The sequence below is a fragment of the Bombina bombina genome, chromosome 4, assembly GCF_027579735.1.
Source record: "Bombina bombina isolate aBomBom1 chromosome 4, aBomBom1.pri, whole genome shotgun sequence".
NCBI classification, from domain to species: domain Eukaryota; kingdom Metazoa; phylum Chordata; class Amphibia; order Anura; family Bombinatoridae; genus Bombina; species Bombina bombina.
This window is the reverse complement of record NC_069502.1, coordinates 416,530,190-416,555,815: the sequence shown is the minus strand read 5'-3', so window position 1 is coordinate 416,555,815 and position 25,626 is coordinate 416,530,190. Positions and strand designations below refer to the sequence as shown.

Sequence of the window (25,626 nt, the reverse complement as noted above, 5' to 3'; positions counted from 1 at the left end):
TTGCCTGCCCATTGAAGTCAATGGCGGTTCGCCCGGTTCGCCGGTTCGCAAACTTTTGGGGAAGTTCGCGTTCGCTGTTCGCGAACCCAAATTTTTAGGTTCGCGACATCACTATTTATAAATAAAAAGAACATTTCTTTTACAAGATACGATAAGTCCACGGATTTCATCCTTACTTGTGGGATATCGCCTCCTGGTCAGCAGGAGGAGGCAAAGAGCACCACAGCAGAGCTGTATATATAGCTCTTCCCTTCCTTCCCACCCCAGTCATTCTCTTTGCCTATGTTAGTGATAGGAAGAGGTAAAGTGAGGTGTTAGTTTAGATTCTTCAATCAAGAGTTTTTTTATTTTTTAAATGGTACCAAAGTGTGCTTTTTTCTATAGGGTGTAGCTCTATTCCTTGTCAGCTCTCTAGAGTAGAGCTACAGGTGGCTTTAAAGCAATAAGAACTGGTGGGGTTTTAGCTTTACTGCACCTCCCATACTTGTGCTGCCCTTGGGTTGATGGTCTTAGAGAGTATTAAATAAGGCCCTTCTGTGTTCACAGAGCTGAAGAAGGGAGCATATGGACCTCTTTACACTGTGAGAATCGTCATGCTGGTACTCAGCATTAAGGTAAGTGTAGACTTTTATTTCTGGGGCTTCTGTAGCATATCTCAGAACTGGCTGTACTCCTTGCATATTTGGGGAAACAGGGCTCTTAGTAAATGGCTTCCCTATCCTTAGTGTGTGTGGGTCTCATAGAGGGATGTTAACCTACACGGCTATAGGTGTCAGAGAGTGTGTGTGTTATAAGAAGTACACTTGGGACACTGTTAGCATTTAGCCTTTTCTCTTTATTAAATAACAGGAGCGGCTGTTAAATGCTTTTATTTGGTAAAAAGTGGATGTGTCAGGGAGCTCAGTAAAACAGTTTAAGCCTGCCCACTGTTCACACTCCTCACAAAGTGTGAAAAAGTTGAAAAGACTGAAAGGAAAGATTGTGGGTGGCGCCAGTGAAGGCTAACTGTGAGAGTAATTGATTTCTGGTGGGGGTTATGTCTAAAAGTGTGAGTCACAATTTCCAAAAAATAAAAGTATATATATAAATCACAACTATACCTATTGTAAAAAGAGATTATTTATAATATTACCAAACTAATTCAGCTCTAAGGACAATAAAAAATAATCCTAAAAAACAAGTTATTTAAATAAATTGATAATATTTTATTTTAATACATAGACTAGTCAAAACATTAGGACATTTAGAGTAGAATTGCACCGGTGCCCCTAAAATAATTAGTATTAAAAAATCTAATAGAACAATGATTCCTAAAAAACAATTCCTAAAACACAATATAATATACTTATTCCTAAAACACAATTTATTATACTTATAATATACTTCTTCCTAAAACACAATATATTATACTTATCAAACAATCTAAAATAAAGAACATAAGATGAGAGGTGATTCGTGTGATGCAGGTTAGTGGAAGTATAATACAGATACCAGTCCCTTTTAGTAACCTTGCAGCGATAACATTAGTCAGATTCTGATTTACTCCTATTCCGGATAAGTGTAATAAAGTTGCAACTTAAGATATTTTTCCAATTTGTTACATCAAATTTGTTACATCAAATTAGCCCGGGCTGATCTTTTCAGTATTGATGCGTGTAAGATAAATCTAGTATGCTGAATCTGGGTCTCAGCGATATTGGCAAGCTTTTGTATTATCAGTTCTTACTCACTAAATATCCCCTCAGTGTAGCACAGTCTGGTTTCACTGTTGTATAACCGCCAGGCTATCTCACCAACAGTTGGACTTTCCTTCTTAATTTGCGACAAATACCGATCAGCAGTTTCTTCGCTTTAATACTTGAAAATCCTCAGAGGGTATAACGATCCGTTTGCAGAAGTGCGCGCACTTATTTTGAAATTGCCGCTCCTACCGTTCAACCAATCTGTCTTCCTTTTGTTTGCACAGATCCTGGCTTCTTGGTATACGGTTCTGGGAGCACAATGATGGTACATACAGGCTCTCAATCAGCCTCTCCTTGCTTTGCACAAAGCTCACAGGTGCTGGGAAATCAGTCAATCCACGCGTATCGGCTCTCATGGGGCCTTTGTCAAGATAACTGTTCCCATTGTTTCTCTCCTAATAAAGGCTGTAAAATTAACCCCTTAGTGTTCAAGTCAATTAGCTCATCAAGATGTTTTCTTTCTTAACAGTTTTTGTTTTTTCAAAAAATAATAAATAAATTGTTATCTTAAATCCTTTGTTGAAGAGTTTTTATTATATATTGTTTTGTATTCCAGACTTGCAAGGTTACTATCAATGATAGAAGTATAATACTACATATTTTGGAATTTCATGCTAAACATTCATCTCTAAATGTGGATTACACCTCTCACCACCTAAAAACATTCTTCATAAGTCCATTTTAAATAAGGGGAAAGAGAATAAGTCAACTTGGATATCTATTATACATTTCAAAATGGATATAAAAAAATTAATGTATTACTATGAGATTAAGTCTAAAATTAACATAATACTAGCTGGAAGCCTCCAAATTTTATATAGAAAGATCTATATATATATATATATTAGATGACAGTAGTCCATTTATATATACAAAATTCATATGTCTTACAAAATGTATAATATAATAAATGTAATAAACAACCTAAGTTTTTATATATACAAAAATATCAGTCTAGATAGAAAATGTATTTAATGGTATATTTTAAAATTATTGTTATAGATCCAAAACGGAAATGTTAAGAATATTTAATAAGATAAAATTGAGACAGACCAAACAATTTTTTTATAAAATCTAAAAAATCTAAAAACTCAAAAAAGGACCAGGATAGACTAAGTGTTAGGATTTAGGGTTTAAATTCTATAGGCCATATTCAGATAAGTCTATTCAGATCAAGCTCACTATTCAAACCTGATGGATGTAACGTGCCAAAATTATAGATCAATTCTGCTTCTTGTCTAAGGAGCTTCCTCTCCATATCTCCCCTTCTCCCATCTCCATGCACTTTTTTTATCCCCCAGTATTTCATACAATTTAAATTTCCCTGGTGTTTTTCATAAAAGTGTTTATATAGTGTCGTGTCTTTCCTATAATTTTCAATACTTAGGATGTGCTCCCTAATCCTATCTCTGAGTTTTCTACTCATTTGACCGAGGTACAAAAGATTACAGTCACATTTAATGGCATAGATAACATTCTCGTCTGAACATCTAATAATTCCATTAATTTTATATAATTTCCCTGTTTTGCTAGATTCTAGACCTTTCAATTTGCTACTGTATCTGCACGATTTGCATGAATGGCAAGGGTAAAAGCCCTCTATTATATTCCCTTCAAGGTCCTTCATCCTTCCATTTACCATAGTCATTTTATTTCTCTTAAACTCACTAGGGGCCAGTAAATTCTTAAAATTTTGGGCTTTTTTATAAATAAATCTAGGGTTTCTGCTTATATTATGGCCAATTAAAGGGTCTTTTAGCAGTAAGTGCCAGTGTTTGTTAACCACTTTCTTAAAAAGTTTATGTTGAGACGAAAAGGTAGTAATTATTGGTATATCTAATTCCTCATCACTTGTGACATTAAAACTTATCCTTTTCTGTTTATGTTTCTTTTTTAGTAGATCTTTTCTATCAACCTTTTTGATATCACTTGCCAGTTTTTCTATATTTTTTCTATATTTTTACTGTCATACCCTTTTTGTTTGAATCTATCAATAATAGTTCGTGATTGGCTATCATATTCATCAGATTTTGTGCAATTCTTTCTTACTCTTAATAGCTGCCCTTTGGGTATGTTCTTTTTCCAAATATCAAGATGGTTACTTTCTGCATCTATATAATTGTTGGTATCCACTTTTTTAAAAAAGGTCCTAGTCACAAGTTCACCAGCCATTATTTCAATTTCAATATCTAAAAAACTTATTTTATTTGAACTATATTCGTGAGTGAAAGTTAGGCCATATTCATTATGGTTCATATCCTCAATAAATTGGTCCAGTAGCTCAAGGTCCCCTTTCCACACAATAAACATGTCGTCTATATATCGCCTATAGGGCACAAGGTTCGCACCCAGTTATGCGAATTTGTTCATGGGGATCTTCGAAGAAGAATTTATTGGAAGATCCCCATGGGGTGCGAACCTTGTGCTCTATAGGCGATATATAGACGACATGTTTATTGTGTGGAAAGGGGACCTTGAGCTACTGGACCAATTTATTGAGGATATGAACCATAATGAATATGGCCTAACTTTCACTCACGAATATAGTTCAAATAAAATAAGTTTTTTAGATATTGAAATTGAAATAATGGCTGGTGAACTTGTGACTAGGACCTTTTTTAAAAAAGTGGATACCAACAATTATATAGATGCAGAAAGTAACCATCTTGATATTTGGAAAAAGAACATACCCAAAGGGCAGCTATTAAGAGTAAGAAAGAATTGCACAAAATCTGATGAATATGATAGCCAATCACGAACTATTATTGATAGATTCAAACAAAAAGGGTATGACAGTAAAAATATAGAAAAACTGGCAAGTGATATCAAAAAGGTTGATAGAAAAGATCTACTAAAAAAGAAACATAAACAGAAAAGGATAAGTTTTAATGTCACAAGTGATGAGGAATTAGATATACCAATAATTACTACCTTTTCGTCTCAACATAAACTTTTTAAGAAAGTGGTTAACAAACACTGGCACTTACTGCTAAAAGACCCTTTAATTGGCCATAATATAAGCAGAAACCCTAGATTTATTTATAAAAAAGCCCAAAATTTTAAGAATTTACTGGCCCCTAGTGAGTTTAAGAGAAATAAAATGACTATGGTAAATGGAAGGATGAAGGACCTTGAAGGGAATATAATAGAGGGCTTTTACCCTTGCCATTCATGCAAATCGTGCAGATACAGTAGCAAATTGAAAGGTCTAGAATCTAGCAAAACAGGGAAATTATATAAAATTAATGGAATTATTAGATGTTCAGACGAGAATGTTATCTATGCCATTAAATGTGACTGTAATCTTTTGTACCTCGGTCAAACGAGTAGAAAACTCAGAGATAGGATTAGGGAGCACATCCTAAGTATTGAAAATTATAGGAAAGACACAACACTATATAAACACTTTTATGAAAAACACCAGGGAAATTTAAATTGTATGAAATACTGGGGGATAAAAAAAGTGCATGGAGATGGGAGAAGGGGAGATATGGAGAGGAAGCTCCTTAGACAAGAAGCAGAATTGATCTATAATTTTGGCACGTTACATCCATCAGGTTTGAATAGTGAGCTTGATCTGAATAGACTTATCTGAATATGGCCTATAGAATTTAAACCCTAAATCCTAACACTTAGTCTATCCTGGTCCTTTTTTGAGTTTTTAGATTTTTTAGATTTTATAAAAAAATTGTTTGGTCTGTCTCAATTTTATCTTATTAAATATTCTTAACATTTCCGTTTTGGATCTATAACAATAATTTTAAAATATACCATTAAATACATTTTCTATCTAGACTGATATTTTTGTATATATAAAAACTTAGGTTGTTTATTACATTTATTATATTATACATTTTGTAAGACATATGAATTTTGTATATATAAATGGACTACTGTCATCTAATATATATATATATAGATCTTTCTATATAAAATTTGGAGGCTTCCAGCTAGTATTATGTTAATTTTAGACTTAATCTCATAGTAATAAATTAATTTTTTTATATCCATTTTGAAATGTATAATAGATATCCAAGTTGACTTATTCTCTTTCCCCTTATTTAAAATGGACTTATGAAGAATGTTTTTAGGTGGTGAGAGGTGTAATCCACATTTAGAGATGAATGTTTAGCATGAAATTCCAAAATATGTAGTATTATACTTCTATCATTGATAGTAACCTTGCAAGTCTGGAATACAAAACAATATATAATAAAAACTCTTCAACAAAGGATTTAAGATACCAATTTATTTATTATTTTTTGAAAAAACAAAAACTGTTAAGAAAGAAAACATCTTGATGAGCTAATTGACTTGAACACTAAGGGGTTAATTTTACAGCCTTTATTAGGAGAGAAACAATGGGAACAGTTATCTTGACAAAGGCCCCATGAGAGCCGATACGCGTGGATTGACTGATTTCCCAGCACCTGTGAGCTTTGTGCAAAGCAAGGAGAGGCTGATTGAGAGCCTGTATGTACCATCATTGTGCTCCCAGAACCGTATACCAAGAAGCCAGGATCTGTGCAAACAAAAGGAAGACAGATTGGTTGAACGGTAGGAGCGGCAATTTCAAAATAAGTGCGCGCACTTCTGCAAACGGATCGTTATACCCTCTGAGGATTTTCAAGTATTAAAGCGAAGAAACTGCTGATCGGTATTTGTCGCAAATTAAGAAGGAAAGTCCAACTGTTGGTGAGATAGCCTGGCGGTTATACAACAGTGAAACCAGACTGTGCTACACTGAGGGGATATTTGGTGAGTAAGAACTGATAATACAAAAGCTTGCCAATATCGCTGAGACCCAGATTCAGCATACTAGATTTATCTTACACGCATCAATACTGAAAAGATCAGCCCGGGCTAATTTGATGTAACAAATTTGATGTAACAAATTGGAAAAATATCTTAAGTTGCAACTTTATTACACTTATCCGGAATAGGAGTAAATCAGAATCTGACTAATGTTATCGCTGCAAGGTTACTAAAAGGGACTTTGAGAGCTGGTATCTGTATTATACTTCCACTAACCTGCATCACACGAATCACCTCTCATCTTATGTTCTTTATTTTAGATTGTTTGATAAGTATAATATATTGTGTTTTAGGAAGAAGTATATTATAAGTATAATAAATTGTGTTTTAGGAATAAGTATATTATATTGTGTTTTAGGAATTGTTTTTTAGGAATCATTGTTCTATTAGATTTTTTAATACTAATTATTTTAGGGGCACCGGTGCAATTCTACTCTAAATGTCCTAATGTTTTGACTAGTCTATGTATTAAAATAAAATATCAATTTATTTAAATAACTTGTTTTTTAGGATTATTTTTTATTGTCCTTAGAGCTGAATTAGTTTGGTAATATTATAAATAATCTCTTTTTACAAATGCTTTTATTTGGGCTGACGCTGGTATATGTTGCCGGAGTCTGACATTGGACTCCTGTTTTGCGGCTGGTATTTATTTTTTCTTTAGGCGGTTTTGCCCTAAGATATTTCCCGGGGTTAATGGTGTCATTTGACAATGCCTACGAGGGCCGGAGTTTTGAATTGGCATGCTCTCCAGTAATTGCCGCGCAGTTACTCTTACTCCGGAAGTCCCCTGGTTGATAGTGATGCATCGCAAGTATCCCCTAGACCGCATGGTTTGTGTCTAAAGCAAGCGGTTATAGGCTCTGCTCCGGATTGTTCCTAGGAGTGGTCAGGGGACCATGGGGGCAGGTAGGCGCCTCAGCAGGACTGTTGAGGCGAGGTGCTTGGTGATAATATGATTTTTTCAACATTGTTATTATAATCGTTTTGCTTGCAAGTAAAATTGTTGTCAGTTTAAGTTTTAATGAGACAGTGTAATTATAAAATAGTGTTCTCTTTAACCACTGACAAATTTCTAACAACATTATTATTGTTGTACATTACTGCTGTTAGTATGGATTCAGATGAGATCCAAGTTGTAACTTGTTCTATGTGTTTACTTTGAATGCCCCAGTGGAACCTCCAGTTCCTTTTTGTCCTTCCTGTTGTGAGAGAGCCTTACATTATAGGGACCAAATTTTTTGTTATAAACCTTTTCCTAAGACAGATGCTTCTAAGGAGTCTATAGATGAGATGCAAGGTATGCCGCAACTTTCTCCCCAAGCGTCACAGCCCTTAACACCCGCGCAAGCAGGGTCATGTATTTCCCCGGTGTCTGCAGCATTTACATTAAAAAACATTGCTGCAGTGATGTCCTCTACGCTTTCTGATGCGTTATCTAACCTTCCTATTTTGCACGGCAAGCATACAAGAAGGGACACCTATAGGGGACACCTATAGGGGCACGCATGCCACTGATTCCATGGTGGCGATTGCGGATGCACCCTCCAGGGGCTCTGAATTGCAGAGTACAGAGGTACTCTCTGAGGGTGAACTTTCTGAAGTAGGGAGTGCTTTGCCCTTAACTGATCCTGATGTGATTTCCTTCAGGCTTAAGCTTGAACACCTCCGTTTATTACTGAGAGAGGTGTTAGTTACTCTGGATGACTGTGACTCCATCATAGTCCCGCCAGAAAAATTGAGTAAGTTAGACAGATATTTGGAAGTTCCTTCTTACTCGGATGTATTTCCAGTTCCTAAAAGGACTTCAGAGATTATTGCAAAGGAATGGGGAAGACCTGGTATTCCTTTTTCTCCTTCACCTGTATTTAAAAAGATGTATCCTATTGCTGATGCTATAAAGGATTCTTGGCAGACGGTCCCTAAAGTAGAGGGAGCTATATCTACCCTGGCTAAGCGAACTACTATTCCTATCAAGCATAGTTGTGCCTTTAAAGACTCTATGGATAAGAAGTTAGAGGGTCTTCTTAAGAAGGTTTACGTTCATCAGGGATTTCTTTTGCAACCAGCGGCCTGCATTGTTACTGTGACCAGTGCGGCTGCTTTCTGGTTTAATGCTCTAGAAGAGTCTCTTAAGACAGAGACTCCCTTGCAAGAGATACAGGATCAGATTAAAGCTCTTAAGTTAGCTCATTTGTTTATTACGGATGCTTCTCTGCAGATTACTAATTTGGCAGCTAAGAGTTCGGGCTTTGCCATCTTAGCACGTCGGGCTTTATGGTTAAAGGTTTGGCCTGCGGAAGTGTCATCCAAGTCTAAGCTCTTGACTATTCCTTACAAGGGGAAGACCCTGTTCGGGCCCGACTTGAAGGAAATTATTTCAGACATTACGGGAGTTAAGGGTCATCTCCTCCCTCAGGATAAAAAGTCCAAACAGAAAGGAGGTCAGAGTAATTTTCGCTCCTTTTGAAATTTCAAAGGGGTTCCCTCCTCCACTTCCGCTAAACAGGAAGGGGATTATTCACAAGCCAAGTCCACTTGGAGACCCAACCAGTCTTGGAACAAGGGTAAGCAGTCCAAGAAGCAGGCTGCCACTACCAAGTCGGCATGAAGGGGCGGCCCCCGATCCAGGACTGGATCTGGTAGGGGGCAGACGTTCTCTCTTTGTCCAGGCTTGGATAAGAGACGTTCAGGATCCCTGGACACTGGAAATTATGTCTCAGGGGTATCAGTAGGAGTCCAAAAACTCTTCCCCCAGAGGAAGGTTTCTTCTTTCACGATTATCTGTAGACCAGATAAAAAGAGAGGCGTTCTTACGCTGTGTAAGAGATCTCCATGGGAGTAAAATGTCCCGTTCCAATACTGGAACAGGGACAGGGGTTTTATTCAAATCTCTTTATAGTTCCCAAAAAAAGAGGGAACATTCCGTCCTATTTTAGACCTCAAAAGTCTAAATAAATTTCTCAGAGTTCCATCCTTCAAGATGGAAACTATTCGTACCAATCTTCCAATGATCCAGGAGGGTCAATTTATGACTACCGTGGACCTGAAGGACGCATATCTTCATGTTCCTATCCACAGAGATCATCACAAGTTCCTGAGATTTGCCCTTCTGGACAAACATTTTCAGTTTGTGGCCCTGCCTTTCAGTCTGGCCACGGCTCCCAGGATTTTCACAAAGGTTCTGGGGTCCCTGCTGGTGGTTCTAAGACCACGGGGCATTGCAGTGGCACCTTATCTGGACGATATTCTGATCCAGGCGTCGTCTTATCAACTAGCAAAGTCTCATACCGACATTGTTCTATCCTTCCTGAGGACTCATGGGTGGAAGGTGAATCTGGAACAGTTCTCTAGTCCCTCAAACAAGGGTTCCTTTCTTGGGAACTCTAATCAACTCTCTATCCATGAGAATCTTTTTGACAGAGGTCAGAAAATTGAAAATTGTGGATACATGCCGAGCCCTTCGGACCAATCCTCAGCCGTCAGTGGCTCAGTGCATGGAGGTAATTGGGTTGATGGTAGCAGCAATGGACATCATTCCGTTTGCTCGTTTTCATCTCAGGCCTCTGTAACTGAGCATGCTCAGTCAGTGGAATGGAGATTATACAAATTTGTCTCCTCAAATAACTCTAGTTCAGGAGTCAAGGGACTCTCTTCTATGGTGGTTGTTGCTGGATCAGCTATCCCAGGAAACATGCTTCCGCAGGCCCTCATGGGTGATAGTGACAACGGATGCCAGCCTGATAGGATGGGGAGCAGTCTGGAACTCCCTAAGGGCTCAGGGCATATGGACTCAGGAGGAGTCTCTTCTTCCCATAAATATTCTAGAATTGAGAGCAATATTCAATGCACTGCAGGCTTGGCCTCAGTTGGCTTCGGCTCAATTCACCAGGTTCCAGTCGGACAATATAATGATGGTAGCTTACATCAATCATGAAGGAGGAACAACAAGTTCCTTAGTGATGATGGAGGTAACCAGGATCATTCAGTGGGCGGAGGCTCACTCTTGGCCATCTGTCAGCGATCCACATTCCAGTGGTGGAAAACTGGGAGGCGGATTTTCTGAGCAGACAGACATTCCTTCTGGGAGAATGGGAACTCCATTCTGAGGTGTTTTCCAACTTGATCCTCAGATGGGACAGACCGGAGTTGGATCTCATCAGAATGCGAAACTCCCGAGGTATGGGTCCAGGTCAAAGGATCCCCAGGCCGGTGCCTTGGTCTTTCAGCCTAGCTTATGTGTTCCCTCCATTTGCTCTCCTGCTCCCGGTGATTGCTCAAGTCAAACAGGAGAGGGCATCGGTGATCCTCATCGCTCCTGCGTGGCCTCGCAGGACTTGGTATGCCGATCTGGTAGACTAGACATGTCATCTCGGCCACCGTGGAAGCTTCCATTGAGGAAAGACCTTCTCATTCAGGGACCCTTCCACCATCCGAATCTAGTTTCTCTGCAGCTAACTGCTTGGAGATTGAATGCTTAATTTTATCTAAGCAAGGTTTTTCTGCTTCGGTCATAGATACCTTGATTCAGGCACGTAAGCCTGGTACTAGGAAAATTTACCATAAGATATGGCGTAAATATCTTTATTGGTGCAAATCCAAGGGCTACTCATGGAGTAGGGTTAGGATTCCCAGGATTTTGTATTTTCTCCAAGATGGATTGGAGAAAGGGTTGTCAGCAAGTTCCTTAAAGGTGACAGATTTCTGCCTTGTTTATTTTGTAGCAGAAGCGTCTGGCAGATGTTCCAGATGTTCAGTCTTTTTGTCAGGCTCTGACTAGAATCAGGCCTGTATTTAGACCAATTGCTCCTCCTTGGAGTTTGAATTTAGTTCTTAAAGTTCTTCAAGGGGTTCCGTTTGAACCTATGCATTCCAAGGATATTAAGTTGTTATCTTGGAAAGTTTTATTTTTGGTTGCTATTTCTTCTGCTCAGAGAGTTTCTGAACTTTTGGCATTGCAATGTGATTCTCCTTATCTTATTTTTCATTCTGATAAGGTGGTGTTACGTACCAAACCTGGGTCTCTTCCTAAGGTTGTTTCTAATAAGAATATTAATATGGAAATTGTTGTTCCTTCTTTGTGTCCTAATCCTTCTTCTAAGAAGGAGCGTCTGTTACATAATTTAGACGTGGTCCATGCCTTAAAGTTCTACTTACAGGCGACTAAGGATTTTCATCAGTCGTCTTCCTTGTTTGTTGTTTATTCAGGGAAACGTAGGGGTCAGAAAGCTACGGCTACCTCTCTTTCTTTTTGGCTGAAGAGTATCATCCATTTGGCATACGAGTCTGCTGGGCAGCAGCCTCCTGAACGAATTAAGGCCCATTCCACTAGGGCTGTGGCTTCCTCTTGGGCATTCAAACATGATGCTTATGTTGAACAGATTTGCAAAGCTGCAACTTGGTTGTCTCTTCACACTTTTTCCAAATTTTCCAAATTTGATACTTTTTCGTCATCTGAGGCTGTTTTTGGGAGAAAAGTTCTTCAAGCAGTGGTGCCTTCCATTTAGGTTCCCTGTCTTGTCCCTCCCTTTCATCCGTGTACTATAGCTTTGGTATTGTATCCTACAAGTAAGGATGAAATCCGTGGACTCATCGTATCTTGTAAAAGAAAAGGAAATTTATTCTTACCTGATAAATTTGTTTCTTTTACGATATGATGAGTCCACGGCCCACCCTTTTTTTCTAAGACAGGTTGTTATTTTTGTTAAACTTCAGTCACCTCTGCACCTTGGCTTTTCCTTTCTCTTCCTAACTTCGGTCAAATGACTGGAGTGGGAGGGAAGGGAGGAGCTATATATACAGCTCTGCTGTGGTGCTCTTTGCCTCCTCCTGCTGACCAGGAGGCGATATCCCACAAGTAAGGATGAAATCCGTGGACTCATCATATCGTAAAAGAAACAAATTTATCAGGTAAGAATAAATTTCCTTTTTAACCTATGTGAAAAGCATACAAATGTAAAATATGTATTACTAATTTCTAATGAGGTGTCGGGTTAGAGCGCGAGTTATAAGCGTTACATTTTTTTAAGTCTCCATTGAAGTCTATGGGGATAAAAAGTAAGCGCAATCGTGATATCTGAAGTACTCAATACAAACAGCAGGCTATCAGGGTTTACTCAAGCAATGGAAGAGTCCTGTGTTATACTTTATAATACTTGTTTTTGGTCATGTCACAAACACTTCAGGTAATCTCTCATTCCTTGTCCATGATTAAGACAACTTCCATGGCTTACACTTCTAGCTGCTAAATCCGGACACAACTCATGAGTGGTTGTGCCATTACAACACTCAGCTCTCCCTCTCTTCACCCGGAGACTGGCAGCACCAGAGTCTCAGACCCAAAGTAATGTATCTCAATGATCCAGATGAAACATCAGGACAGGCAATACATTTCAAACCCCCCCAAAAAAAGGTCAAATCAACCACTGCAGATAGAATAGGAATTGGTTTCTCCACGCCTGTCAAATAACGAACAGCAAATATAGTTCCCAAACTGCAGTGAGGTAAAAATCTTTTAAAAACTTTATTCCATAGTATTAAAAGGATAAATACATACATAGAATTATATGGTCTAACGTGTTTCAACTGAGAACACCGCCGTATTCATAGCCCTAACATCAATATTCTATGAAGTCAAATAAATAGATTGCAATCTTAATGCATGAATTAATCACATATGTGCAATACACCCTTTAACTCCTAATATACCTAATTGGAGCATAACTTTGCTGAATAAGCAATATATATATATATTTAAATAGGATACTCAGTGTTTGGATACAATGTTTGGATACAGGTTTTACACAGTTATATGCAATATATTCATCTTATTCCCAATAATTGATTATATTAAATTCTGAGCTAAACCCAAATATGATTTGTGTTTTTAACTTAAAAATCTAGTACGTTTCTTGTCAAGTGAGTAGTTGCAACATTTCTACCCCTCTAGCTGGAATCTTTACAGATTCTATAGCATTCCAGTCAAATAAATAAGGGTTTTAGATATAATCAAATAAAAAATGTTTAGCTAAAGCTGAACAGGGATTGTTATTTGAGATATTAGTATACCATTCACAGATGCAAGTTTTGATCCTTTGGGCCATCATACCCATATATTGACCACTAAATAGGTTACATTCAACTAGATATGCTACATAGCATGTGAAGCAAATAATACTATCCCTAAGCATGTTGAAAAAACAAAACAAAAGTTGCTGCCCAAAATTCATTGTTATTTTGTAACAGAAGCTTTATATGTGGCAACAAACGCTGTAGAGCATATGAATATTATAGGGTTACAAAAACCTTTACTTCACACATTACACGAGAAACATTTAATGTTAAGGGATGTATTAATTACAGCACATCATATGTAATATATCTAGTTGAATTAACCTATATAAGGATCAATACATGGGTAGGATGACCCGAGGGGTCAGAACCTGGAACCGCGAACATTTAACTAATATCTAAAACAACGATCCCTGGTCAGATTTAGCTAAATGCTTTAAATTTGACAATAAAAAAACACTGATTCATTTAGGTGGAATGAAATAGAATCCGTCAAGATTCCAGATAGAGGGGGGAGGCGATGTGCTTAGCCGAAACATTAGACCATATCACTCTATATATATCTTTTATTATTTTGTGACTGTTGGCTTTATTTATCCTTTTAATACTATGGAATACAATTTTTGATAAGCTTTACCTGGCTACAGTTTGGGAACTATATTTGCTGTGATATCTGAAGTCCTACAGTTAGTGTGCTTTGGGTTTCTCTTGCACAACAATTTTTTACTTTCAACTTGTAATACAGGGGCTATCCCACGTGCGTTACAAGTTTACTTTCAGTGGTATTAGCACTAAATAACCCTCCACTTGTAATCTAGCAGCACATAATTAGGTTAAAAATGTAGTTTTAGAGTATTAGATGGGGTTCTAGCTCTAGGCAAATCAATGGAGAGTTCATCTCAATTATAATGTATCATATACTTGATGTTATGCTGGAGTTTGAAAAGGAGGGATGGCAGGCCTGAGAACCCACTAGGTAGTTTAGGATAAGCATAAACAACAATATGGTCCACTGAGATGAGCTTGAGTCTTCTATATATCCTAGCACTACTAATTTCCCTTCATAAATTAATTGCAAAAGTGGATAAACCCATCCGTGCTTTAACTATATGAAAATCATTTAGTTGTGATGCTCTAAGTGTTTTACTATAATAATTTTTTTATTTTTTTCAAATAACACTGATTATTACTACAAGTTATGCACCATAATTTCTTACAGTAGCACCCCAACTGATTGCATTTGTTATAAATACTTGTATTTTTCATATCTTACAGTTATGTTCTACTTCCTTATAAGAAATACCAAAATAATAAGAGACACCAAACATATTACAACAATCTGAGAATTATAGCAGAATGTTTAATACAATCATGTAAGAAGAAAGCTAACACAAAGGTTAATTAGTTTATATAGAAAAAAAATATCTAAGCCATTACAGAACATCAGGTCCAATAGCAATGATAAGTTCATATAGTATATTATATACAGTTGAGTTAACACTGATAACAAATTGTTTAGTTGAAAGTAGTTGTTTAAATGAGATTTAATGCTGTTTTAGCATTTTAATGGGTCAGATATTAGGTCTAACTGTCTTAAAGATTGCAATCTTTGATAATACTTTTCCCCACCTGTCATACAAGCCAGATAGTATCTGTACCTGTTTAATTTGGGTTTGTAAATTGTTTTGTATTGTGGAAATTGTACATGGTCACATGATGTTAGCAAACAACCTTTATTCCAAATTGAGATACAATAGACTTGGCAGAGATCGTTTAGCTATACCTGTTGCACATAGGATTACCACCTAAGCCATGTTTCTTTGGCAGTTATGAGTTACACATGGTGCAGGGTGTGCATGGAGGAACATGCATTGTGCTGCTGGACTACACTGTTCATGTTTCTCCCTGCACCATGTGACACTCATACCTTTCCAGGAAAACATGGCCGAGGTGCTAAACATAGTTGAATTCCCCTGTTTAGCTCACTAGCAAAGATGGGCAACTTCACTTGAATTTTAGTACCTTAAAGTATGCATGTCACAGCAATTTTTGCACGTGCTGTATAACTGTATTACAACTTATACTGTGTTAATTAAAGGACCATTAAATACAGTAGAATTGCATAATCAAAAAGTGCATAAGAAATAAGCAAATCAATAACACTTTGAATTGTTAATAAGCAGTAATTTTTCTGACAAATTTAAAAATTTACTTCAATTTGTCTGCTTTGTATCATGTGACAGCCATCAGCCAATCACAGTTATATATGTATACACTGTGAACTCTTGCACATGCACAGTAGGAGCTGGTATCTCAGAAATATATAAAGACTGAAATAATTGTAATGTTTAATCTGAATCATGAAAGTTTAATTTTGACTCTAGTGTCCCTTTATATAGTTTTTTTTCCTGCATAATTTCAATACAAATTTAAATTTTTCCATAAAATGTGTTTTTGTGGGACAATTTAGTTACAATTTTAAAGTAATTTAAAAATAATTTTCTATTGCATCTTTTTTATTTAAATAATCAATTTATTCATTTCATATGAGAAGTCTATTTCTGATGCAGCTATTTTTAATTTGGTTATATTGAGCTGGATTTGCTATTTTTACTTAAATGTTTGCAGTCCAATACAGAATTATAATAGCTGGCATAGTCTGTTCTGTTCTGTGGTGGCCAATCTGGATCATTCTCTAATGCCTTTTGCAACTTCCTATATTGGCTTTTTGATTGATGGTTACATTTCTTTTTTATCCATAACCAGAGTTTTCTGTTTTCAGTGAATCCTTCCTGAAGATGAAAACATTAATTAGTGAAAATAAATGGCTAGTCATGAATACATTTTTGCAATGTGCTTCAGTTTAGTTCTGCTTGACAACAAGATGTAAACTGACCAATAAACCAATGCATTCCTGCCTGATTTGATAACATATAAAGTTTGACCGGCAAGTATACTGCTTGATGCTATTTGGAGTGGGTGGGGACTTCCTAGAAGTATTTGGGACCTCTTCTTTCCATATATACCCTTATTTTTCTGCCAACTCAGTTATAGCCAAGGTAGAAAATATTTGAAAATTTAAATTAGATGAAGAAAGAAAATTGCCCTAATAAATATACTCAGGGAATATAAAAGTCATCACACAAAAAGGAAGGTCAAGTGGATATCTTCATATCTGTTAAACAGTGACTTTATAATACTATGCTCTTGATAAAGCTGCAGTTCTATAAAAATGGGCCACTACCTATAAATTGTTTGATACATTTGTAGTATGGATCTTGATTTATTATAGGCTAAAACTTTATTAGCTTTTGGATCCTTTCTGGACTCAGAATAGAGGCCATACAAGGTAATCAGTCATTTTGAAATTCTTAATAGTTTTCAAATATTTAAAGGGTCAGTAAAGCCAAAATTAAAAGTTCATGATTCACATAAAGCATGCAATGTTAAGCAACTTTCAAAACAACAAATTTGTGTCTTTCTCTTTGTATCCTTTATGTTACCCAGATAGACTTAGGGGCAGCAATGCACTACTGGGAGCTAATTTCTTAATGGTAGCAGCACATATATGACTCTTTCCATTGGCTCACCAGACTTGTTCAGGTAGCTCCCAGTAGTGCATTGCTGCTACTGTGTCTATATTTCAACAAAAGATGAAAAGAGCATGAAGCAAATTTTGATAATATAAGTACATTGAACAGTTGTTAAGAATGATATGCTGTATTTGAATAATGAATGTTTAAGTTTGAATTTATTGTCCCTTAAAGGTGTAGTAGAAATACAATATGGTCTAACTCCATTAGAAAACCTGTTATCTGGTTATTTTGTATGGCTTTACTGTGCATACAATATGCCAATACTGTGCACTAAGAACATAAGATCCCTGCTTCTCATTCTAATTTTTCCAGGGTGGTTGACAAGCCCTAATCTTGTACAGCTGGCTATGTGATAGCAGGAGTCAAGCTGCACAAACATTTGCTTGTGCAATCATAAATGCCTCAATCTTTGTCCACCTGTGGATAAGAAAATGGGGGCTTACTTGTTACACAAGAGCATGTCACATATTTAAATTAAAGAGGGAAGTCCATAGATAGGCTACTTACTCAGTATTTACAGAGTGGCTTCACAAAAAGTAAAGGGAAACAGAAATAAATCCACCACCAGCAGGTCTCTATTCACATCTCCCAGAGCTTTGTTAGCTCTAAGTAAAGCTCTGCATCCATAAACCTCCAAGTTACAGAAGGATACAAAATGTACAAAACCCAATGAATAAATTAGGAGAATGATCGTGACCTTTGCTGCTGAAAGTCTTCCATGCAACAAACTCCTCAGGCTAGTAGACACTAAACTGAAGTTAGTAGTCAGAGTAGCATATATGGGCAAGAGGATGAGTTTTAAAGACTCCTGGGAATGTGGCATGTAGCCGGTCAAAACTCATATGTTATCATGGGAATATAAGATAAATATCCTACTTAGAAAAGTAACTAAATGCTCAAATAAGGTAACACATTTTACCCCATACTATATTATTAACCTGATTCATTCACGCTGCACAAAGAACAATCTTTTGCTTCTATGATAGCAAAGCACGTGCTTAATAGGTCATTTTCCTTTATAGTTTATAGTTGTTTTTAGACTGCATATTGTGAAATTAGCATGATGAATTATTTTCATGTTTTTTTAGGAAATTTACTTTTTATTATTTCCATTTTTTATAATAAATAGGTTGTCCCCTCTGGTCATATTTTAGGGAAATAATTTGTAATATTGTAAGTTGAAGACACTAATGATATTCTGGAATTCAAAGCTATATTAAAATAAAGTAAACAACTGAAATTACTTAGCTTTCCAAAGAGAGATTTAATATAATAAGGGTTAAATCATAAATGGGTAATGTAACCACTGTAGCTCAGCCTTCTCTTTGTTTGATTATCCCACCTGTATCCTAAGCTAGATGTATAAATTTATATAGTCAGGTTCCCAAAGTTTAAACAGAATTACCTCTGCAGCGTAAGAAATAATGAACGTAATAAGGACCATAATGATGATGTAAATTCTCCAATAATATGGTGTACAAACAAGCTGAGACCCAAAGGAAAAAAATATATAAAATGTTATTATGAGAAAAACAAAACATTTGCTTCAAAACATCAGTAATGACTATGACTAGTAGCAAGGATTTGGTTATGATAGCACTATGGAATTTGGCAGTGATTAACAAACAAAACAATATTACTACTAATACTAATATTAATCATAATATGAGCTTATTATTTCTTGTATTTGGGGCTATTTATTTTTACTTCTTGCTAAAATATTTTATTTTATAAAACCAGTATTCAAATCCCTCCACAACTCACAATGTTGATTGCATTTTTTAACATTTGTACTTGCTACATCTGGTGCCAAATGCCTCAAACACAAAATATTGTTTGAATTGCTCACCACCTTGCGTTTGTGTTAAACATGTTTATTGTTTTACTGTAAACATATTCTCCATTTACAGACTAACATAAATATAATTGGTTATGGAAAACTGGAAGTGTTTTTTGCTATATAAAACATACACTTCTCATACCCTTCTCATATATGCTAGTAAACTGTGGCTTTTAACAGATGTTAATAGTTAAAAGTAAAAAGTTTTCACATGAGCGCTAACCCGACACGGGTTAACAAGCTGATATATATATATATATATATATATATATATATATATATATATATATATATATATATATATATATATATATATTATATGCTACATGTGACTACTAGAGCATCAAGATTCAAACGCCATACCAACACAGAGAGCTGGCAGTCATGTTTATTGCATCAGTAAAAGCTCAATTTGTGTGACACAAGCTACCGCTGACTCTTTAAAAATGCGTGGTGTTTAAGTGCTGTAGCATGAGGCTCTCGCAGCATATTTGCGTATGCCACTGAATTAGCAAGATAACTTTTACTAGAAGCATTTTTGCTAATAGAAGATTATTGCAAAAATACCTCTATTTAAAAATGAAAGAATTCACGCACATTATAAATTTGACCTATCACTTTAATAGTTTATAGAGATTGCCAGTGGCTTTACTAAGCACCACTGCAACCTAAAGGACAAGAGAGCACTCATTGCCAAGAGGAATCTGTTTATGATATTGTGTTTCTAACAAATGCTGTTTTCAGACCCCAGGCTTACAGGAATAAATGTGCAAGACCTCTACCCTGGCCACAAATGAATCCACAAGGGCCTGTAAGACACTCCAGTCTTTGGTCTGCAGATAATTAGATCTCATGAGACAGGAACCCAAGGCCCTATCGTTCATTGCTGTTCTTTTTTATCTCAATATTGCATTTTTGGCTGTTTCCCTCCTGCACCTACAAATATGTTTTCAGATTGTTGCTAAAAGCCCTAATATTACTATGGGGTTCTAGGTAACCACAATTCATTTTTGAGTCAGCTTTCAGTATCTTTTCAAGGCCAGTTTTAACTTTTTATATCCAATGCCTCAAGGCCCTTTGTAAGTCCTCAAAAGGGCATTTTGAACATCTTTACATCGATTTCACGGATTATTATCTTGCACATGTGCAAAGCACTCTGAAATAGCCCCAGGAGACATAGAGCAGGGTTGTCAATCAAACCGATAGTATACGATCGGGCGGATTGATGTTCGCAGCCTCAGATTACGAGTTCTGCTGCTTCTAAACTGCTGTTTCTGGCAGCGTGAAGGCTTGTGCGGAAACAGCTGCATGGGGCCAATTGACAGCTTGTTAAATCGGCCCCATAGTATCGATTCATTAAAGATCTCTTTATTTCTATTGTAGAGGCTGTATACAGTTGACAGGGCACGTATTTACATATATATATAGGTCCATATACACACAAATTTAAAAGTAAATGTGTTGAGTATGTGATATCCTATACAGCTAAGGGGGTCTGCAAGAAAACCCACATCAAGACACCAACTAAAAATGTTTTTAATTTAAATTTTTGATTTATAGTCACTCTCGCTCTGTTGTGTTTGTCACTAACAGTACTTGCGCTTTCAAAAATGCATTTTAAAATGAGATTGCACAATTGTGAGTTCCATAGGGACCTATTGCAATCCAATTGCATCCTCACTACTGCTAAACCATTTGTTTGTTGGCATGATGGGCAGACTGGCACCCTTTTTTTAATCGATATATTTTATTATAATTATATATGTTTTAGAATCTATAAATGTTAAAAAAAATTACATTTTGATGCGTTCTTAAGACAAGATGGCGAATATTGAAAGGACTTATAATACCTTTTTTAATGGATTTTAAAAGAACTAAAACAGTAAAGTGTGAACCCACTCAATTGCAACATTGTATCTGCCTAGGAGACTTTCAAATAAGATTATGCATTCGTGACTGGGTTTTATAGGGGAACTCACAGTCACATTTTATAATGTATGCACAAGCACTTTGAAACACACTGTTGTGACCTTGTTTGGTTCCATATAAAACCTAGTCATGAAGGCAACATTTTGTTTAAAGTTCTCCTGCAATATCCTTCTTTAGTGGAGAATGTACATCTCTGGAAAAAGTATTAAGGTAATAGTGTGTTAAGATTGTTGTTACAATTATTAAATGCTAGAAGTGATTGTTAGGTCTTTTAATGTACAGGCTTTTTTGATGAGGTGGTCTTGCACTGAGTAGTGTTGTGTGAGGCTATTATGTGCCAGTGCAATTAATATCATAGTTGAAGGTTCCTTTAGGTGCAAGGTGGGTTTGCAATGGGGAGTCTTTTGGTGCTAAGGAAATGACAATTATGAGTTAAGAGCCATTATGGGCAGATGGGGCAAAAAAGGGACATCTGTTGCAGGTAACAGTGATTGGGAGAATTATAGGTGGTTAAGGTATTTTGTGTGAGGGTCATAATTATTAAGGGTTAATAGTTACAATAGTGCCCAGTACAGTTAAATTGGGGGGATATAAACTATATTGTAGTTAGGGTACCTATAAGGTAATGGGTTAGTTTTTGGGGAGCAGATGGTGCCTTTTAGGTTTTATTACATTGGCTTATTGTGAATTATTAGGTAGTGGGTAATCTGTAGTGGCTGGGTCAGAAAATCTATTAAAGCTTAGAAATAGCAATGACATCTATATTATACAGGTACCCCTTTTCTATTGTTCTAGAGGTTAGATGGTCTTTACCAGGTAGTCTTACAAACAGCCAGAAGGAGCCAGTATTATTTCATGACATGCAAATACAACTCAGTTACTCATAAACTACTACAATACAAACACAAAAATTAAGTAATTATTTAAATAAAAATGCCAACTTAATTTGTGTGATCCATTGGGCATTTGCCTATAGACTGCTTGCGTGATCTATTTCTATTGTATTCCAATACATTTGATAGTAGTGTATAATTTTGAAATGTAAGTATGAGCAGTGGCATAATACTGTAATGCATAGTGTGTTTATGGACAGCGATGTGCAAGTTATATACATACATTCACACATACCTCCAAAGTAATGTAGAGGTCCTCAATGTCAGCAAAAATGATAAACAAATAAGATGCCAGTTGTAGAATTATTGCACAGCAAAGCAAGTCTGAAAAAAAACATTTGTCTCATATTTGAATCTGGGTAAAACACTATATATACTGCACTATGGTATAGCAAACAAGGCGATTCTGCATTTGTTTTTTTCTTTTCCCTTTTTAGCTATTTTCTTTTTTCACTTTTTTCTCTTCTATAAGAGATATGTATTTAAGCACAATTTAGTATTTTTGCCTACTTTTTTATTATTTGATTGTTTTTTTTTTCACTATGATACTTATTCTTGAGGGGTTTTGGTTTTATTTCAAACTAAACTGGATCCTCAATAAGAAAATCTTACAGGTTTTTACAAGAATTATACATTATAAATCACTAATTCTTATGGTAAAAATAACCAAGAAAGTATTTGAAGTGTGGTATAATATTTTATTTATAATCAATAGTTAATATTCTCACTTGGAATGTGGGAGGTATTCACTCCCCATTTAAAATGAAAAATGTTTTACACTATTTATAAAAACACAGAGTAGATATAGATTGTTTACAAGAGACACACTTACCACCTAAAGAACACATACAACTAAAAACTAGCTGAGTTAAATAAAAAAAAATTCTCATCTTATCAAAGCAATTCAAGAGGTGTCACAATATTATTTCGTAAAAATTTACAACATAGAATAATTCATCACATACAAGATAACCAAGGTAGATACATTATAGTTAAAGTTCAAATTGGGAAGGAAATAGTTACTGTGTAATATATATGGTCCCAATGAAGAAAATCAAGCTTTCTGGAAAAAACTGAAAAATAAGTTATTAAGATATATGATGATCAACTAATTATAATGGGTGATTATAACATAACCCCAAACCCTTTATTGGATAGGAAAAGGGATCCACAAAATATAAAAAACAAACAAAAAAAAAGGAAAAAATATCTACCAGAATTAAATATTAAAAAGCAATATTTACAGCTTTACATAAGACCCTTAATGTAATAGATGTTTGGCGGGTGAAAAACCCTGATGAGATTGATTTTACATGGATCTCTAGAAACAATAATGCCATGTCAAGGATAGACATAATTTTAATATGAACAGAGTTATTAATTAGAGTAAATAATGGAGTTTACATTTTCAGATCATGCTTCAATATCTATGAAAATAGATTTTCAATGTAATAATTTCAATATTAGTAGATTCTACTTCAATATTAGTAGATTCTACTATCCCTCCTATCTTAACAATTCAAGCAAATGTAAACAATATTTACAAGATAAATGCGAAGAATATCATCTAAATAATAGTGTATATCTAAATAACAATCAAATATATTGGGAAGCTGCAAAAGCAACTATAAAATTGAATATTATAACATATGTAGAAAAACATAGAAAAGAACAAAGGAAACGAGAATTAGAACTCTCAAAAATGTGGCATTAACATTTAGTAATTTTAAAAATAAACCAAACATAAAAAATAAACATTTTTTTTTTAGCAAAACAACAGAGGGATGGATTTCTGGAAGGGAAAACAAGAGAAAAACGAAGGCAATTAGAGGCTAAATTCTTCCGATGGGGAAACAGATCAGGGAAGCTTTTAGCCTCTTTAATTAGAAAACAGAGATCTAGAAATTTCATAAACAATATAATAAACAATATAATAAAATAGCCAAAGTATTTGCAGATTTTTTACAAAATTTATATTTATCACAAAACAATGGATAAATAATCTTAATGATTTTTGGCCAAAAATTAAGCTTCCTAAAATAACATATGCTAAATTAGAAATTTTAAATAAATATATAAATTCAGAAGAGATAAAAGACACAATTAACTCATTGAAGCTAGGTAAAGCAACTGGACCAGATGGGCTTCCGGTTGAATTTTATAAAATATTAACAAACAAAACAGTCCCTACTTTATTCCAACTTTTTCAGGAATACTATATAAATGGGGTTCTGCCTTCTCAAAACTTTAAACAAGCTAATATAATTGTAATTCCAAACCCTAATAAAGACATATCTCTACCACAGTCTTATAGGCTAATTTCATTAATTAATGTGGACTATAACATTTTAATGAAATATTATCAAATAGATTAAAAATAATAATAAAAGACAATCACAGCGGACCAAACAGGGTTCGTATCGGGCAGATCCCCAGTTACAAATTTAAGAATTTTTTTATATGCTTTAGAAAAGTATGAGGATGGAAGGAAAGGAGAGGAACATGCTGGAGGCCTTCTTAATTGACTCTTGATGCTGAGAAGGCCTTCGACAGAGTTGAATGGTCACATCTTTTTACCTCATTAGAGAAGTTTGGATTTAAAGGATTTTTTCTAAAATGTATAAACAATATATATATATACAGCTTCTATAGCACTTGTGCAAATTAATGGTCAATATACAGAGTCAATACAGTTATAATGGGGTACTCAACAGGGATGTCCCCTATCCCCCCTGTTATTTAATACTTCTTTGGAACCTCTGTTAGCCAACTTAAATCAACTTAATACAGGGATTGAGTTTGGAAGATGTAGATTAAAATTGATACCATATGCAGACAATGTATTATTATTCATTTCTGACCCAAAATTACATCTTGATAATATGTTTAAGGCATAAGATCAATATAGCCATTTATCTGGCTATAAGATTAACCTCACAAAATCACAAATGATTTGACTATCAAAAGATCTTGTTTTACCCTTTCAGGATTTCTCAACCTATGGAATATTTAGGTATTAAGATTGACCAAAAAAATGATAACGTTTATAATCTGAAACCAGCTATTGTAAAAATAAAAGACAAATTAAAAGCTTGGCAGAACCTGCCACTTTCCTTACATGGATAGATCCATCTTATAAAAATGATTATACTTCCAAGTATAATATACATCTTGCAGATGCTACCATTTAAAATAAACAGATTAGAATTATTCCAAATTAAAAAAAGCAATTTGATCTTTCTTATGGAATAAAAAGAAAGCTAGAGTTAGTTTAAAAAAAACAACTATATCTACCATACATAAATGGGGAATTAGCTCTCCCAAATTTGGACTACTACAATACAGCTATACTCATGAAACTTAGCCTAGATTGGTTATTAGATAAAAAAAGAAAATAACACCTATTAATTAGATCAGGAGAAGATAGGAAACATCAGTTTAAGTCATATTATACATAATAAACCTAAAGCTCTACCACAAAATCTAAAATTGGGCATTCTAGTGCAGGACATCTTTAAGGCTTGGTTAAAAGGAAAAAAAGACTCTGATAACAACCACATGTTTTCAGGTTTTCTACCACTCTTGAAAAATCCAAAATTTCCGGTAGGATATCAACATCCATTTAATATATGGAATAATAAAGGCTTGAAATATATTCATCAATTTTTGGAGAGTAAATCCAGAAAAATATAATCATTTGAGGAAATTGCCTTATCATATAATATTCCCCCCTCGCAAGA

General features: G+C 35.3%; 1 protein-coding gene across 1 annotated transcript in view; it reads right to left on the bottom strand.

Moving 5' to 3' along the window:
* Window positions 1-15,874: 15,874 nt before the first annotated feature.
* LOC128656363 (probable cation-transporting ATPase 13A4) overlaps window positions 15,875-25,626 on the bottom strand; it is a 299,696-nt gene continuing 289,944 nt past the window's right edge. The window contains exons 26-28 of the mRNA XM_053710226.1: window positions 22,122-22,210; window positions 18,630-18,710; window positions 15,875-16,420 (exon numbers count right to left, since the gene is read on the bottom strand). Of these exons, the coding sequence (XP_053566201.1) occupies window positions 16,214-16,420; window positions 18,630-18,710; window positions 22,122-22,210 (377 nt within the window). The 3' untranslated portion in view covers window positions 15,875-16,213. The remainder of the gene's footprint in view (window positions 16,421-18,629; window positions 18,711-22,121; window positions 22,211-25,626) is intronic.